Genomic DNA, 19,835 nt, shown 5'->3' on the forward strand with positions numbered 1-19,835 from the left:
AAAAAAAAAGAGCTTGTGACTGAACCTTGTAACTCTACTGGATCCTCAAACTATCAATAAAAACTCATGACTCTGCCCGTCTCTATCGTGAATGAAGTGCTGCACACATTTTGGAACATCTCTGCTTGTTTGCAATGCAAAGGTAATTTAAGAAGACCTGGTTGACTCGAGAAACACTATATATATCATATTTATATAGAGGCTAATGTTTTATGTATTTGAGGAGCAGAGACGTGTGCCTTAGTCTAGCTTTTGTTGTTGAGCCACAGCTAATACTGTATTCAATACGGTGCATGGTTTGGGGAGCCCAAAAATTGGGCTTATTATTTTTATAATTATTTTTAATTATAAATTAATTTATTCTGTCACAATATGAGGTCAGTCCTGCCCTGGCCGAATTACTAAACACTGAGTCGCTTCAACAGGACAGATCTACCCCAAAAACCTGGCTAATTCAGTTTGTTTGACTTGCTGCAGTCTTGAGAAGTCAGGAATGATCTATTGATTGTGACTAGACTCGTGAGCAGTAAACTTTCTTCCCATCACAAAGGGTTTAATTTGCACAGACGTGTGGTAACATTGTTCACTCTCCTGCATTTCAATTGTAGCTCAACTAAACGGACTAGAGTTTAGAGACGCATGTACTAAGAGCAGGCACGTGCACACATGGACATAAAAGGGGGCTTTAGCACCTGCCCTTTTTCTTCCTCAAGAGAAAGTGCCCTTTTTTCTGGGGTACTTTTTTTTTTTTTTTTTAAATAAATGAATAAATATTCCTGTTTGCGCACAGCTTCCCTGTCAAAAATATATTTACTGAATAAAAAATAATAATAATACTAAATACTATATATCAGGTCGGCTTTGTGGAGTTCAGCAGCCCTCCCTCCGTGACACGCCATTCATTACCGCGTGTTTGCTGCTGGCTGAAAACTTGTGACTAATATTCCCGGGAAAATACAACTGCTGTCTGGCGATGAGAAGCAAAAAAGAAAAAGCCCTAGATGAATCCATCCCGTGCATTTCTTTCTTTCAGGTAGCCTATATATGCTCACAAACATGTGAAATTATTATGAAACTATGTAAAACTATTTAAGGGTGAGAGTATTTATACGTTTAATGCCACGTTAATAGTTTGACCACCAGCAACGCATCTGTCTGCTTTGATACTAATGTAATTTATGTCATATTATAATTTCAATTATTTTAATGTGCTATGCATTGCGTTTTTAACCATGGTAAAGATATCTTTTGGGCTCTCAATACCATTAGAGGAGCATCCATGAACCGCATTATTAGACAGTTTTCTAAGGATGCACGATTTATTAAACCTATTTAAAAATCATAATACAGCATTACATAATGCTATTCTTAAATCTATGCTTACACAGGAGAATACATCAATAAAAGTGGCTGTAGCATTTCTATCAACAAAAAAAAGTGGCTGAATATTATTATTTAACTAATATATATATATATATATATATATATATATATATATATATATATATATATATATATATATATATATATATATATATATTTGTTTTTTTTTTGTTGTTTTTTTTATTATGATGGTGGGCTTTAATCATGGATTTGATTGTGCTGTGCTGTGTAACAACAAAAATCATCAGGCTTTTTCACATTAAGGCATAATTTCCTTTGCTGTGTTGCCTGCTCTTGTGATAAACCTAGTCAATACTAAAGGAGAACATGGTCTCTGTGATTATTTTGATTATTTAAACTGATTATTTTGTAGAAATAAAACAATTGGTGAGTGTGAGGGAATCAAAATAAATTGGTAAGGAAGTCAGAGTTGTCTTAATATATTGAAGGGTTTATTATTTTTTTTAAATAAATAATTATGACAAGTGCCCTTTTTTCCACTTGAGCCCCCTGCCCCCCAAAATGTCTGTGCACGTCCCTGACTAAGAGCCATTTAAAAAGATTACAGGCAGCACAAAATTATCATTTCAGACACTCCTCACCAACCCAACAAAACATTAGCTAATGTCTGAAACAATCGGTGTAGTATTCAATGAGGCATCTGAATAGCAGAACATGCAACAAACACTTGCAAACAAAAACTGTGATCTGAAGTATGAAATTGTGTGTCGAGATCAAAAGATTTGTTACTATTACTTGAATGTGTGTGTCAGTATCACTAAACAAATGTTATGGGGGAAATACAGTACAGTAGGACGACACAGCAGACTGTCAGGATCTGGAATGCTTGATAAAGCCTGCACTGCAACCCAATCACTTCACTAAGCTCTATTAAATGTGCTTGACTGCACTGAACCTTTGAGCACAGTTTTAATGCTCTCAATGCAACGTTTGTCTACTCTTGGTGGTAAAAGTGCATTTTAACCGATGCTTATTAATCTAGCGTATGCGACAATGAGCCATAATTGCAAACAAAGAAGGAGTGTCTTCCCAGAAATGAATGATAAATGTCCAGTGTTTGGAGTAGCATGTTACAAAGCAATTGTATGTAATCAGATTACAATTACTGACTTAATTTCAGTTGTTATTTTGGTACTTAGTTGATGCATAGAGAATAATATTTTGTACTAGAAAAACATTTAAAGAATAAATTCCTCTAATGTAGTAAACATACTTCATAATATGAACTAGGCACCACAATGACATGCTTGCAATGTAGACAGCTTTGTTTTTATAATAGGAGAGTTTATCCTATTGTTGCATCACACTCGCTTTCAGTATAAACACAGAGCACTTTTTCCAAAGCACTACCCTAGTGAAAAAATAGTATACTTAAGCACAATTTATTCGTATGTACTTTAGTATAACTAAATGTACATGTGGCACGCTATAAATTGGTATACTTAAAGTCTGCTAAATTGGAACAACTAATTTTGTACTAAATGCATTATAGTTGTCCAAAAGCAGTGTTTAAGTTTAACTAAAGTTGTATTAAATATACTTGTTTGTGCTAAAGTGGAACTATTCCAAGTATACTTAAGTACACTTTAAATATACTCTTGTGTTTAAGTTTTGAAATGCAGAATTCACTCATAAAGCATAAACTTTAAAATGTATTTTGGTGACATTAGAATTGCAATTCAATTACATTATAATAGTGTTGAACATGCATTAATATTATACTGATAACAAACTTTTAGTGATTTTAAAACACATTGCAATGTGCTAATGGCATCATTATAGCTGTGCTTCAAACAGACTACAATAAAGTAATCTTTATGGATAAAGTTACAGCTTTAGAATATGCCTTTTACAGACAGCCCCATTACACCAGTAATTTACTGATCCAGTGAACATCAGTGAGACAATGGGAACAGATTTATATGTTTATTGAATGAAGGAACCAGTACGGGCTGGAATCGAACCCGGGTCACGCGGGCCGCTGTCGCACAAGAGCTTACCTGTTGCGCCACCACACATATATACTGTAGATACTACGCTAAACTGGTGTTACTTTGTATACTTTCTCTATACTGTTACAAGTACAGCTATAAGCGCGCAGACTTTATTAATGACAACTATTAATTACAGCAATAATTATATGGATTAAAAGACTGTGAATCGCCAACAAAATTATTAATATAAACACAGTAAGTGGTGCATGAAAATAAATGTGAAACGGCCTGTTGCTATACAACACCAACGTGCATTAAACTTTAAGCTTTTGAAGAAATAAAACCATTAGACGCAACATTAAATATCAATAATGTTTTGCTTCCCTTTTACCTGACATTACCTGTCATTAACATAACATGAAGCAATTGTATAACCAGCACATTAGTTTTATTCTTGTGCACGCACTAAAACACAGACAGTTCCATTCATTGTTGGAAAAAATGTGAACACACAGAACTGCTTGTGTTTCTGTGTGTGCGAATGAAATATAATCATCCGTAACATTCCTCTGCCGATTGTCTCCGCGCACTTCAACTCTCAATGCACCACAACTGCTCCTGACAAAAACACAATTAAATGATTTGGTGGTCTTGCATTAAGCTGCGGATTTATATGTGATGCATACATTTAAATTATTTACTTTTCATGCAGTAAACGTTTCTGGATTTATTTGACATTTTTAACTTTCTGTGTTTTTTTTGTTTTTTTTTTTGTTGCATCATCCCATAATTCATAATATTTTTCATTACTGAACGCGCGCGCCACATCCCACCTCGTGTTTGCTGCTGACTGAAAACTTGTGACAAATATTCCCGGGAAAAAACAACTGCTGTCTGGCGATGAGAAGCAAAAAAGAAAAAGCCCTAGATGGATCCATCCATATTTCAAAGTGCAAATAACGGACATTAAAGTAGCATTAATGGGAAAAGTGTATTACAGAAGGTGCATTGAAGTGCATTAGAAATACACTAATGTAATAAAGCTTCTGATCAGGTACGTGAATTTCTTTCACCATTTCAAACTGACTATATGTTGTTTTCTTTATCTGTCATAATTACAAATATTTACTTATGTAGCTACTTTCTATATGTATGTATATCTGTTTGCAACCATGCAAAATTGTGAAAAGTGCTATTGAATAAATTAAACAATAGTCTACCTGATATTCAAAGTGTGAGCAAATTATTGAAAAAGGTAAAGGTCATAATTACTAAAACTTAATTTTTTATTATTTTTTGCAACTCAAAACACATTTCCTGTAAACTTTTATCTAGGCCAATAACTATTTTTTATATACTAAACAAGTAGAACTCAAATACTGTTCACTGAATTGGACATTTAATCATAACAGGTCAATATAGTATTCAACAAAAATAAATTACTGAAGTAAAAATTTTACAAATGAAATCATTTCATTTGCAAATTTCTCATGGTTACGTCTGAGTTGTAGGCAAAGGTTGGGTTTGAAAATTCTGCCCTTACAACCAATTAGCAGAAACAAACTAGATGTTTCAGTTCATACCTCATGTTTTCTGCGGTTTGCACAAAAAGAAAGTCTCATCTAAAAAAATTATATAGCATCATCTAAAAATAATTTGATCATTCTCGTATTTGAAATACATGGTGAGACTTGTGTCTTTAGCTACAATGACCTTCTAGACTCTAAAGTTTCCATGTGACAAATGTGCCAAAATCTGCAACACAGATTCTCAATAGTGTGCACTCCAGCGAGTTCGGCTGTTTAGCAAAAGTACGGCAAACCGATTGTCAGTGAGTGTGATGGCATTGGCTTTATGGCGTGTTCAAAACACATCAATCATTGTGGTTCAACCAATAGTAGGACGTTGGGGCAGGCCAATGGGGGTCAAGGTTTAGCTTCAGCAGTTACAGGGTTTTCAAGTCACGTCAGAAATAATGCATTTAAAATGCACATGAACATCAGCACAACTCATAATTATGAGTTTAGGTAACTCTGGATTTCCTTAAGAGTTTCTGAGTTAAGTACCTGATGGTGAGAAAACATGTCAGAGGCAATGGATGCAAAGTCTGCCTAGTGAAAATAACCTACTAAAATGTATTTAAAATAGACCTACATTCATTTCACACTAACTAAAAACCCATTAATATACAGTAGTCAGCATTTGAAGTGGATCAAAAAAGTTGTCCTTAGAAGAAGGTTTTAGGACAACTTTGATGACGGGTTTTGATCCGCTTCAAATGTTTTTACAGACATACTGACATAAATATTTTAATTACACTTTATTTGCCGTTCTTCTTTATTGCACAATGCACAATGCATATTTCTAAATATTAAGTCTAAAATGTGTTTAATATCACTATTAGTAAGAATAGTATGATCAATGTATAATTTGAATGCAAGATATATAAAGTGTACCTAAAGTATATTTGCAATAGTTCCACTTTATCATAATCAAATCTACTTAAATATAGATTTGGTTGAGGGAAAACCCTAACCCTAACCCATATCTTTAGTTGGACCTCAACACAAAAATACTTGTTCCAGTTTAGCAGACTTTAAGTATACCAATTTAGTATGCTAAAAGTACAATTGCAGGGTATTTATTTTAAGTACATGCAAATGTTAATGCAATTATAGTACACTTAGCATAAAATAAATGTATTTCAAATAGATTTTAGTATATTTATTTTTCACTAGGGTAGAACTTCTCGACGACCAGCTTATCAAGTATTTCTGTTGCATTTTCAGATATTTATTGATTTTTGGGGGAGGGTGTCACATTTATAGTGTTGTAGGAGTTTAATAAGTAATGGGCATTTGGTGCCTGGTTAAGATGAACTGTGTATGGTACATGAATATGTTTTACACTGAAGAAAATGACATCATATTCACTTTCCACAATCACCAATTGTCCTCAGTGATCAGAGGTCAGGATGTGAGGCAAACACATGAAAGATGTTTTGCTCTTACTGCGAGAGAAGCGTGGAGGGTTATCATTGACGTCGGTGAGTGTGACCGTCACAGAGGTGCTGCCTGACAGTCCTCCCATCTGACCCACCATGTCCTTGGCCTGAATGATCAGAAGGTACTGGTCACGCGTCTCTCTGTCCATGTTGGGCAGGGCTGTCCGTATAATGCCTGAGGAAAACATAGACTTTATGCAAAGAAAGACATGTATTTAAATCTAAAAACATATCTTGATTACATAAATTAGTGACAGTGATGTGACGTGAAGGCCAAGTATAGTAACCCATACTCAGAATTTGTCCTCTGCATTTAACCCATCCAAGTGCACACACATTAGGAGCAGTAAGTAGTGAACACACACACATACACAAACACACACACACACACACACACACACACACACACACACACACACACACACACACACACACACACACACAAACAAACACATTTGTTTTTGTGAATTGTGGGGACATTCCATTGGCGTAATGGTTTTTCTGCTGTCTATCGCCCTACACCAACCCTACACCTAAACCTAACCATCACAGGAAACTGTGCACATAAATACACCAAATAGATAAATATTAAATGTTTCAACGATAATGTCTATACGACATTGTACATGTACTTATTTCACCACTGTGTCCTTTTTTTAGAAAATTGTGTTTCACATCTAAATGCCTGGTAAAAGGAATTAGCACCCCTCTTGATTAACATGTGAAAACAGTGTTTTATTTTTTAATGCTGGTTTAGTTTAGTTTCCAACACAGCTATTAAGACATAGTCACATTACCGAAATTTGGCTGGCAAAAAAGGTTCATTGGCCATTAACACAGAAGACACTTATAAAACAAGTAGCTTTCTGATGGAATTTTGGAAAATTCTGTGGAATTAGATTTCACAACACACTGTTCCAGCCGGCCAATCAGAGCACATTGTGCTTTTCAGAAGGAGGAGCTTCATAGAGACAGGAACTAAACAGAGCGTTACTGACTGTCTGGGAAGAGAGGAGCTGCAACAATGGAGAATATGAGGAGAATAATCAACATTCAAGCAGGAAAACCTGTTCTAGTCGAGCACAAAAACTACAAGACTGTGTAAAAGGGCATAATAGGTCCCCTTTAACAGCTAACAGTGCAAAATAATTGTGTGGCTCACAGCCTCTCGACTGTCAGAACACCACCATATACACCTGGCCTAAGATGAAGCTCATATGGCCATGGATAGCTTAAAAGAGGGAAAAGGTCACAGTCCAATTAACTAAAAAGCATTCACTACTCATATGCAGTGTTTGTGTCACATCTATCCATGCATCAGGAACATTATAAAACTCCTCATATTTGGAACCTCAGTTGAATCAAAAATAAAAAAGTCCATGACAGATGAACAATGCATCAGGTACAGCAGCAAATGACATGCACACGTGTTGGTTAACACCACAGGCATCACAGAATAATGAGACGGGTCGACACTCCTCTCCCCTCAGGAAAGAGAACAAATAACAAGCAGACCTTGAGCCTCTTGTCTGAGATTCACACCAAGAGTGCTTTGCAGGTGGCAGCTCGAGCACAGTAGGATGCTGGGTAATGAGACTGCTGCAGGTATGAACACACACACAAACACACACACACACACACACACACACACACAAACACACACATACGCGCACACACACACGCAGAGAGAATAAACCTCCCTCAACAGTCAGTGTTTCTGCCATGTCTACTGATGTAATTTAGTGTTTGTTAAGGCAAGCATCACTATTACTTTGGTTCATGTTTAAGGTTAGACAGAGATGCTGAATATATTCAGCAGTCTGCAGTGCACATTAAACTAGAATTCTGTTTATTGATTTTAGCTCAGCTTTTATTACAGTGTAGATACACATTTTTCTTGCAGAGACTAATTGATTTAAGAGTTAATGGTAGCCTCAAGATGAATCAGAGATTTTCTTTCCAATCGTCCACAAAGACTATTGCCCTGATTTACTAAAGTCTTGTCTGTATGAAAGGATTGCGCAAAACAGTGTGTCCTGTTCTTTTTTTGTGGATTTCCCTAGATGAATCTGTATTTTGCGTGAGCTCCTCCATTCATGTGCAAAACACAAGGTTATACCAATGCAAATTGAGTCATTTGCTCCCTCAAAATGATTAAACCTAAGGATGTGTTCACACTTGACAGGTTTGGTTTGATTAAAACAGAACGATCTTTGGTGCGATTGCTCTGGTGGTGCGGTTCATTTGAATGAGTGTGAATGCTGCCATCTGAAAAGATGGGTCTCGGTCTGCTTTCAAACGAACTCTGGTGTGGCTCGACTGAAATATGCATGCAACACGAACCAAAGACATCTAAACAAACCAAAAACAGGATGATGTCACAAGATGCAAGCCTAAAAAGGACAGAATGCTCAAGCACACCAGGGGCCTCATTTATAAAACTTTCTGTAGATTTCATCCTAAAAGTGTACATACGTACAAAAGTTTTCAGATTTATAAAACCATTCGTACGCCAGAACCTGCGCAAATAACCCTTTATAAATCCCAGTCATCGGAAGATTGTGCGTATGTGCATCTCCACCCCGTCTCCTCTCCGAAATCACTATATATGGAGTTTACAACGCCCAGTTTTATTATGCATAACCTCAACTGCATATCATTTCCATGCATATTCACATCCACATGACACCATCTTTAACACTATCAAATACCATTTTTTCACTAGGGAACTGTTCAGATATATTCACGAAATAAAAGTTACCTGTCTTGGGCTCCACAGAGAAGTAAGGGTGTCCATGTATGATGGTGTACACAACTCTGGCGCTGTTGCCATAAGTGGGGTCGTCTGCATCAGTCGCCGTCACCTGAACCACCGTGGTGCCTGAGCATCCAGAAAATATGCAAACAAAACACTAGTGAGCATTAGAAAAGAATGTAGCGGACAGCAGAACTGCACTGCAGCGAGCTGAAGTGAACAGGATGTGATGCGAGTTACTATGGCAATACTGTGTGTCAGCTCTGTCTTGAGTGAAAGCGGCATTGAACAAACTCATGCCCACAGAGCTCAACCTATAGCACAGAATAAATCCCATCGCCAACCTGAAGCAAGCTGAATATGTGCTGATGCGTCTGATTTAGTGTCTCTAGTTCAGTGTTTCCCATCCCTTTTCCTGGAGGCACACACTACGCATTTTGTATGGTTGCCTTATCTGATCCATCAATTTCAGGTCTGGAAGTCTGATTAAGTCTGATTTGCCCTTAACTGATTACTAATAATCAGTTGATTCAGGTGTGTCTGAAACACTGCTTCATATGTTCCCTCATGCCCCTGTTTGCATGGAAGTAAAAAGAACAATGGTTGCTTGTTTAAATGGAGCCCTACATAATCTGTGTGTGTTATTTATTTGTTATTTTGTTGGCATATGTCATATTTAATAGCATCCAACTGAAGCACCAAAGAGAGAGTTCCACCAAAGGGAGTGTTTTTTGGCAGTAGTAGGTAGAATTGCCACATGAAATAAAAAAGTTGTCTTGTATGGATTGTATTTTACTAAATTAATTGAGCATGAAAAGAAAACACAAGATGCAAAGCTTTAACTATCTAGAAAAATAATTGGGCTTATCTTGGCAGAGATAAGCAGATATCTGGGCTATTCTGTATCCATTTTGCACAATAAACAAAAGCCACTTCAAGCAAGATGTGCTAAAAACTGGAAGCGTTTGTTGAACATGAACAACCTGCATCAGTACTCTGAGCCAAAGCGGACTCATAATTAGAGTAAGCTAATATTCAGTTTGTTTGGTCATTTTCACCCTCATGCAATCTCGAACCAAACACATTGCATGGGTCAAAGTAAATGACATTCACATGGAATTAAACAGTATTAAAACGTCACAGAGAAAAGATTTTAGAAGTATTGTTCCATATCGATTTGGCCTTAATGTATCATATTACACTGCCTGAACTGTGAGCTTAGAGTCATAAAATTGCTGCAGAGGGAAGTACTGATGCTTTTAACCTGATTACTACATAAAGCAAATCATAAAAACAAACTTTTAAGATGCTTTAGGAATGCACAATAAATCCAAATACAGCGTGCATGTAAACCACACACACACACATAAACTTTTATTTATCCATCAGCATTGGCATGCTTGCAACAATTTGAAGTGTTGTTTGATTCTGTCCAGCGTGTTATAAATTCACCTGGAATGTCTTTCTGTTGGCTTGAGTCGAAGCCTCAGCAGCTGAATGTCTAATCACTGTCTCTCTCTCTGTCATCTCTCATTTGTCCATCTTCATTCCAGTGAATGATCACATTCTCGGGTTTCCATTCATTTTCTGTGTACTAGAAATGCATCTCTGGGGTTTGTAATCAATTCTGTGCTCCAGGCAGCCGACTGTCATCTGACAGTAATGAAAATAAATATACCTCGACTAATTTCAGGAGATGGCACTTTTTCATATTCCTCCCCCGAACAAGAGCTGAAATTTGACCGTTATGGTCACTAGATCTCGTTTTCTTAAGATCACTAGTTTGTTTTCGGTTTGCTGTGCACAAGAATCAACAGAAAAGTGACATTTTGACAAAAAGTGTGATATATCCCTCTGTCTAGTTGCGTGTTGCTCATCAGGTAGTACTCCTGAGATTTTCATAGAGACAGTGATTTCCCCTCAGATTCACTTTTAGTTACTGATATTATTGATATCCAATATCACAGTTATTGCAACAAGAGGTTTCTGTCATGCATTTATGCTTCAGTGCAGGACTTGCATGTGCCCTCAGTGCAATATATGCCTGACATGTGACTGATCCAGACACACTGAGCTGCTGTTCGCTGTCGCAGCTTCTGACACTGTCCCTGGCACAACGTCACTCCAACATAACCTGGAAGTTTAATCTACGAATCCCTTTCTGACAGCGTCCTCAGGCGAGGAGCATTAAGCTTCAGAATCCTTTAGAAGATCTTCTGGGATTTCAGGCATCAGCTCTGTGAACCTTTGGCTTTGTGGCAGCCTCTGCCTCCATGTTTCATTTTAGTGACTGTGCCTTTCTCTCTTGCCATGTTCTTGTGCTTCTGAAAGCTCTTGATTATTTCAATTGGTAGTTTGAGGGATAGTTGTAGGACAGACCAATTCTAAGATGACACTCACATTGAGTGGCTCACAGTGCATCTTGGGAGAAAAAGCACACAATTCTGTGCCTTAAAAAAGGCAAAAGTTATCCTCTTCTAAACACACAGGAGTCTTGTAATAGTCTCATTCTGTGAATCAATTTCTTTAGTTGGTGTCTGGTCAGTTTTCAGACATTATATTCTTCAATAACACAATGCAGAGAAATACAGCTATGATGGAGGCTATCACGTTACTTCAAGAAACAGCCCAATTCATCTTTACTAGTTCTAACATGTTTTCAATTTATTAACAAAGGCATAGAATTGTTTTAAATAGCAATGGCAGATACTGAATCTATGAAGTGATTTCACACACACAAAAGGTTTTTTGTACAGCCCTTGTTTTTTTCCCCTACTGTGGAGGAAATTTTTGATGGAGAATAAAAATGTCTTCTTTAAGAGACAAAAAGTATTACGTTTTCCAAAAATATATAAAGCAGTACAACTGTTTTCAACATTGATAATAATCATAAATGTTGAGCAGCAAATCATCATATTTCTCATGTGAAGGATCATGTGACACTGAAGACTGGAGTAATGATGCTGAAAATTCAGCTTTGATCACAGAAATAAATTACACCTTACTATATATTCACACAGAAAACAGATGATTTACACTGTAATATTTTTACTGTTTTTACTGCATTTTTTTTATCAAATAAATGCAGCCTTGGTGAGCAGAAGAGACTTCTTTCAAAAACATTAAAAAAATCTTACTGACCCCAAACTTTTGAATGGCAGTTCTTGGCTATTTTTTAAATGTATTTTTATAAGAGGCCTTCTAAGAAAGTAATCATAAGATTTTGAAGATGAGCAAAGATCAATTAACATACCAAGAGGAGACATTTCGGGGACTCCTGAGACGTACGGCCCATCCAGAAACTTAGGCTCATTGTCATTGATGTCCTGGACCTTCACAATAAATTCAGACTCGTCCTCCACCGGAAGGTTGGTTCCGCGGTCCACCGCTTGAGCACGCAGAGTGTAATAACCCTGTTCCTCTCTGTCCAGACGTTTGGTGGCATGGATGTCCCCTGTATTCTCATCGATAGTGAAGATTGAAGATGCTCCCTCCCCAGTCAACACATACCTGACATTTCCATCACCTTTATCCACATCTGAATGCAGCTGTGAAAAAACATACACAACAAAGACTTATAGATGACGAAAACTCACATTACAGCTGTTTTATGCATTTAGATGTGCATAAATGAATCCATTTCTTCCATAGACCTCTATAGTTCATTAGTTGATTGGTCTGTCAATGACCATTCGCACACTGTCGGCTAACTGCCAGCTCTACTTTCATGTTTCAGCCTGCTGAAGAGAAGAACTGGCCACCCAACCTACTCCAACCTGGTTTCTCCCAGTGATTCGCTCAGTTCAGGTTTGAAAGGACAATTCATATTTAATAATATTATTGATTTAACTGCACTGATGAGAACAAAATTTGAACTGAATTGAGCTGGATAATGAAAGTAAGCATCATTATCCAGCATTGACACAGCTATTGAAGTGAATTAAAACTACACTGAACTAAATTGAGCTGAATAATGACACTATTGTCTTATGGAGAGCTGCTTTACAGCTGAAATTGAATTTTTCATAACTGATGAATTTTACAACATTATCACTTGTTTTGAATTATGTGAAGCTGCTTTGAAACAATCTGTGTTGTATAAAGCACCTAATAAACAAATGTGACCTGACTTCTCCCAACAAACTACAGCAGCCACTAGCAATCCAGCCCTCAGTAATTCATCTACATCTCCATTCACTTTCCAGGCATAAGACAAAACTCTCACCTCATTCTACTCTTTTTGCCCTTCTGTTTCCACATTACATCCTAATCTTTACCAAGGAGCAAACTCATCCATGGTCATCAGTGCCCCGCTCTCACAAACCTTCAGATCTCTCTCCTTATAACAGGTCTACAAAAAAGGAATCTCACTCATCCCAATGCTATCAACCTTGTAAGTAAATGTCTCACTACCCTCTGCTCTGGCTTATTTCTTCCTACCACAACCCCAGATGCTGTGTTCAATCTGGCACAAGCAAAACACAAGCAAGGTAGATTTGTGTAAACCAGAAGGAGGGATGGAAGCATTGCTTACGCACACACACACTAATGTGATCAAACATTCAACATACAGTATAAATCAAAACTGCCTAACGTTACTGAATGAAATGTTGAACCCATGAAGAGCAAACAACTGAAAAGTGTTGGTGGTGTTGATGGACCCAAACTGTGTTTTGATCGTCGTTTCAAATCTGATCTGGACAAAGTCTTTGACAAAACGGTATTTTCTCAGCTTTTTGTTCAACATGATTTTTTTTGTTTGTTTTGTTTTTTGTTTTTTTATGCTGGCAGGGAAAGAATTAACACAACAAAGGCACTAAATGAAAATGGATGCCACTGCAGCCTCTTCAAAAAAAGAAAAAAAAAAAGAAAAAAAAGAACAGGTTAATGATGTTTTCTGTTTCTTCTAGTCCTGCATGTAGGCAATGTCATCTCAATTGTTTGGGGGCAGTTGTGGCCTAATGGTTAGAGAGTTGGAATTGTAGCCCGAAGTTTGCGTGTTTGAGTCTCAGTATTGGCAGGAAATGAAGGTGTGGGAGTGACTGAACAGCGCTCTTCCTCTCTCATTACCCACAACTGAGGTGCCCTTGAGCCAATCATTCCCCGGGTGCCGCAGCAAAAACAGCTGCCCACTGCTCCGGGTGTGTGTTCACGGTGTGGGTGTGTGTTTAATACTCACTGCTGTGTGTGTGTAGGTGTGTGTGTGTGTGTGTGTGTGTGTGTGTGTGTGTGTGTGTGTGTGTGTGTGTGTGTGTGTGTGTGTGTGTGTGTGTGTGTGTGTGTGTGTGTGTGTGTGTGTGTGTGCGTGTGTGTTGCGCACACTTGGATGGGTGAAATGCAGAGCGCAAATTTCAAGTATGGGACACCATACACATCACGTCACATAAATATTGCATTATATAACTTCTAAAAGCATCATTTGAAGTCAATATCCATATTGCAGCTCAAAAAAAAAAAAAGAATAAATCAGCAGGTCAAGTCATTTTTATGATTATAAATGCATCTGACCCTAACATGAAAAACAGTGCTACTGAAATGATGAGAAAGAAAAAAAAAGTATGATTCGATCTGACAGTCCAGAGAAAAATATTGGTAGTGATGATCTGAGTTTAATTAATCTCCAAAATACAATTTACAAACACAAACACTGCACTCTGACTTTTGGGAGTTGAAAATCAGCCAATCAGATTGGAGCTTTTGCAATTTTTGTGTGCGATATACATCAGATGGTCAGTAAACGATACATGGCCATTTCCATGGGTCTGAGTGAAAGCTCTTGTTTGCTGTGTGCTAAAATCAATTGAAGGTAAGTTAGGTTAAGGTAGGTTAACAGCTCTGGGAGCATCAGTCAGCTCGGCACAGTCAGCCATGTGCATCATAGACTGACAGCAGCTCTGAAGCATCTAGAGATGGGCCCTTTACAAATGCAAATGTGAAAAGAGCTTCAGACAGCTTTGCTGAGAATAAGACAAGCTTCAGTGCTCACAGACCAATCAGCTTTCCATCAAAGTCACAAGTGATTCTTACATTTCTGATTATACATTTTCTGGAGCGCGGGAAGACTTCATATCTGCATCCGATCACTGAGAATACGGATAGAAGGAAGTGAGGTATAAGCAAAAGCTAAAAGTGTGATGTAAAAAAAGAGCCATTAATATAGCCATTTAAATTTAAAAAGACATAAAAGTGCAGCATATAGTGTATATGGGGGCGAGAAAGATGTGTTGACATTTGAAGAGATTAGTTTCTAAGGTAGAGAGCAATACATTTGATTAGATGATACTGAAGATCTTAATTTGTGTGAATAGATTCATTTACACTAAATACAGCTAATAAAACTAGACATTTATATGTAAAATATTGAACTTAACTTAGTATTTAACTACAAAAGAGAGTAAAAAAGACATGATTGTGATGACAGATCTGTGTGACAATCTGAATTAAATTTCTAAATTAAAAAGGATCCTAATCTGTTAAATAGAAAAATAATTGCCATGTAAACCAATGAACCCACTTCAATAGAAAAATACTTTGCTTATTTGAAGGACAGTTGTCACCTACCGATGTTTCCTAATGTAACTGTGATCCAGGGATATCTAGTTATTGCAGGAGGAATGGGTATAAGAATAATTTCAGGATATTCCTTCTGATTTCTTTTCAGAAAAGTTTGCCACATGCAGAGAAAGCGTTCTTGGCATATTTTTAGATATGAAAGGCCAGCTGAGTGTATAACATCTGAGGCGTTGTGTTGTTTCTGGCAAATGTCCAGCAAACATTTAAACCTCAAGTGTAAACAAGCTATTTTTTTTTTTTTAAATTAATAAAGCCCCAATTAAAAGCAGATGCGGACCAAAGTGATTTTCAAAAGTTAGGGTCACCCCTTGATTTCAATGTAGTCCTAGAGACTTATCAAAAGTTTGTGACTGGACGAGAGGCTTTAACGATTTAAAAACAAAAAGTAATTAGTATTTCATAATTACGAAAGCAACTGACAGCCACTGAAGGGAAGGAAGAACAGCAGTGATCTGGTCGCACTGACAGTCTAGCTGCAGCGTTCAGAACATATGCAATCTAGTAAGAGACCCTTAATTTATCTTTAGAGTGAATTACAGCTCAGCAGAGATAAAGGCAAGATAACCTTCTTAGAATCCTTAACAGACAGGAAAGGATATATAAAATCTCAATCAAATAAACTCGTTTTAATGACTTCTTTAATATGTTTATCAAACTTGAGTCCACTGTCACAAAGCCCAGATCTTTACTGTTTTAAGGATGAGGTTCAAATATCCCAAGTCAACATTTACAAAACCAGTTCTCTCAGAAAGACCAAACACATTTTTTTTCATGTCATTGAGACTTAAATGTCATTCGTGCTTTCACATTATTTAAATGTAGTTCCAAACGTAGGTTTGGGAGGAGCCTAAACATTCATTCCTGTCAATCATCATTACAAGCGTATATAAGCAGCAGTCAGTATTCCTCCCCATCTCCTCCTCTATTTCTCTTATTCTCTCTCTACGCAATACTGTTATAGGGGGGTTTAACTCTGAGCTCAAGCTGAGCCTCGGGTTCGAGCTTCCTTCGAGGACAGCAAGCCAAGTTAGTTTTACCATTAACCATTCAGACTGAATGGGCAGGCGAACTCGTGAAACAAGCCCTCGGGGCGTCCAATGCCTGTCATGTGTTTTCAGGTAAGTTCTTAAACACACTTTCTAAGGGAAACCATTTTAAATACAACAGCAAATAGTGGTTGTAACAAGGTTAGTAGATATGGGAAGAAGGAGGCGGGAACCGGCGAACATTGAACGTAACTTTTAATGTAAAATAAACAAAGAACAAAACGAAAGTAATGCCGGCAGACCCTCGCGGACGTCTGCCGGCCACACAAACATAACAAAACATAAAATAAAGTCCAGGCCTGGTCCTCTCTCGTCCTTCACTGATGTCGCTCCTCCTTTTATGCCTCCGGAGCTCCTCCGTGAGAGACTCGAGGCCGGCACGCCTCGCAGGTGACGCTCATTATCACTCGCGTCACCGGCCTCGCGCCGTTCCCTCACGGCTCTCGCCCGCCCTGCTCGTCACATACCCCCAACGCCCCTCGCAGGCCGGGGGGTACCTCCGAGACTGCGCTTTACTCCCCCCGGGGCCTGTCTCGGCGGCCGCAGCACCTGGGGGTAAGGACAGACGAGACGAGAGAAAGGAGACGGAAGCAAGGGGAGCGACAGGACGAGAGAGGGGAGAGAGGAAAAAGAAAGAAAAAAAAATGCTGGGTCCGGCTCCCAGACACACTGCCGCTCGGTCCTCAGCCTGCCAAGAGGCTCTTCTTCGCGGTGCCATGCGGTGGCACTGGACGCTCGGTGGACGGCCCGATCCTCGACCGCCTCCTGGCGGCCGGCGATGGCTCCTCCGACTGAGGGCAGCCGGCAGCGAGTCCCCCGTCCCCTGCTCCTCCCCTTCATGGCGGACGGCAGCAGGCTCCGGCCCACGGCAGACGGCGGCGACTCCTCCGCTCCCTCCAGGTCCAGGACGGCAGCCACCCCACCTCGTCCCAGGAGCACGGCATCCGGGTCTCCGTCCCACCTTTCACAAGGCTCCAGCACCACCGCCTCGGGCAGCCTTTCGCGGTCTTCACTTCCGCGCTGCCCGAACTCCGCAGCACCGCGATCCCCCTCAGCAGCGAGGGCTCTCCGACAGCATGTCCCTCCTTCCTCCCGGGTTTCGGCACCAATGTAACAAGGTTAGTAGATATGGGAAGAAGGAGGCGGGAACCGGCGAACATTCAACGAAACTTTAATATAAAATAAACAAAGAACAAAACGAAAGTAATGCCGGCAGACCCTCGCGGACGTCTGCCGGCCACACAAACATAACAAAACATAAAATAAAGTCCAGGCCTGGTCCTCTCTCGTCCTTCACTGATGTCGCTCCTCCTTTTATGCCTCCGGAGCTCCTCCGTGAGAGACTCGAGGCCGGCACGCCTCGCGCCGTTCCCTCACGGCTCTCGCCCGCCCTGCTCGTCACAGTGGTTAACGGATCATTGTTGATCCGTGATACGTTCGGATCAAGCCCCACAGTTCGGAACGCATGATGATTCACGGATCAAGTTTCACCACAATAGAGTGAACAGGTTATAATTTGAACGTGTTTTGTCTTGCTATTTCACACATTAAATAGATATAAAACCATTCCAGCGCTAGAAGAGGCAAAAGAGGATTTAATCGCACGCAGCGCTGTTATCGGTACGCACAGAAGCGCATACAAGGCTCGCGCGCACAAAGAGCGAGAGAGAGGCGCGTTCCAGATAGCTCTTAAACTCTAAATTCATTTCTCTTTTGCGTCCTCAATGCACTTGGATGGTCACATACACGCATTATTTCAGTCAAAATACCCCTCTCGGCATGTATTCGCGAAAACACTTTCGGTTATGTCTTAATTGAACGAGGTGGGAAAGAATTCGGAATCGGATGTGTATCTATCGGATGTGCGCCTGCATGGGGTCTTATTCTTAAAGTGACAGCAACCTATAAATACCTGCTGTTGTCTATAATGTACATCACACAACAAAACACAGCTTTAACAAAGATTAACCTATATTACATTTACACAGTGAACAGTTTCTTTTTATATTTAATTATTACATTTCTGTACACGAAAATTCATACTACAGTTAGAACTTATATTTTATTTGTAACTTTATGTTGTATTTATCTATGCTTGTAATTGGTGTTTTTTCTTTTTACAGTCTGTTCACTTGCCTTTAATAATGTATTAGTTAGGCTTGTAGTTTCTGCTGTAGTTAAAGTGAGCTAAGTAATAAATGCAAAGTTAAGTTACCACCAACCCCTAATTAATATTATTATTATTATTTTTTTTTTTTGCTGATCCGAAAAATGATCCGTGACTTCATAACCGTGATGTGATCCGAACCGTGAGTTTTGTGATCCGTCGAACCACTAACAGCAAATACCATCAAGATTGTTTTTTATTTATTTATTTTTCTTTATTTTTTTAAAGAAGAGGCTGCATAACATCTCAGTTTACAGATGTAACCCTGGTTCCTTGAGTAGGGAACGAAACGCTGCGTGGAGACACATTGGGAACCTTCTGCGTGATGTCGTCACTGAAGCACTCATGTATCTAACCAATCGCGTAGCGAGACGTGAGAGACGGGTGATGTCAAGGACCAGGAAACTATAAAGCATACCCGGATGCAGAGAACGCTAGCTTCTGGAAAAGTCTGAAGCAAGCACTCGCAAGTATGCAGGGGGTACGACAAGAGATGCAGCGTCTCGTTCCCTACTCAGGGAACCAGGGTTACATCTGTAACCTGAGACGTTCCCTTTCATGGGAACTGTCGACTCTGCATGGAGACGCATTGGGAACGCTATCCCAACTGTGCCATAGCTTCAAATACTTGTCAAAGTTACCTTTACAGGACAGAGGACCCCGGAGTGGGGCCAACATCAAGGTTATAAATCCTGACAAATGTGTGCTGGCATGACCATCCAGCTGCATCACAGATGTCATTGATGGAAACACTTGACATCAAAGCTTTAGATGCAGCCATACCCCTGGTAGAATGCGCCTGGATATTTAATGGAGAAGGCTGACCGGTTGCTTCATAGACAAGTGAGATGGCCTCGACCACCTACTTGCTCATCCTCTGCTTGGATGCTGGGCCCCCTTTCCTAGGGGACCCATAACAGACAAACAGCTGACTTACACCACAGGGCAGCTT

At 39.1% G+C, this 19,835-nt stretch overlaps 1 protein-coding gene across 1 annotated transcript in view; it reads right to left on the reverse strand.

The window, feature by feature from the left end:
* The window catches only part of LOC137013463 (cadherin-7-like), a 98,467-nt gene that overhangs the window by 63,647 nt on the left and 14,985 nt on the right, over window positions 1–19,835 (reverse strand). The window contains exons 2-3 of the mRNA XM_067377236.1: window positions 12,351–12,645; window positions 6,350–6,517 (exon numbers count right to left, since the gene is read on the reverse strand). Of these exons, the coding sequence (XP_067233337.1) occupies window positions 6,350–6,517; window positions 12,351–12,363 (181 nt within the window). The 5' untranslated portion in view covers window positions 12,364–12,645. The remainder of the gene's footprint in view (window positions 1–6,349; window positions 6,518–12,350; window positions 12,646–19,835) is intronic.

Source organism: Chanodichthys erythropterus, chromosome 23 (genome assembly GCF_024489055.1).
Source record: "Chanodichthys erythropterus isolate Z2021 chromosome 23, ASM2448905v1, whole genome shotgun sequence".
NCBI lineage: Eukaryota > Metazoa > Chordata > Actinopteri > Cypriniformes > Xenocyprididae > Chanodichthys > Chanodichthys erythropterus.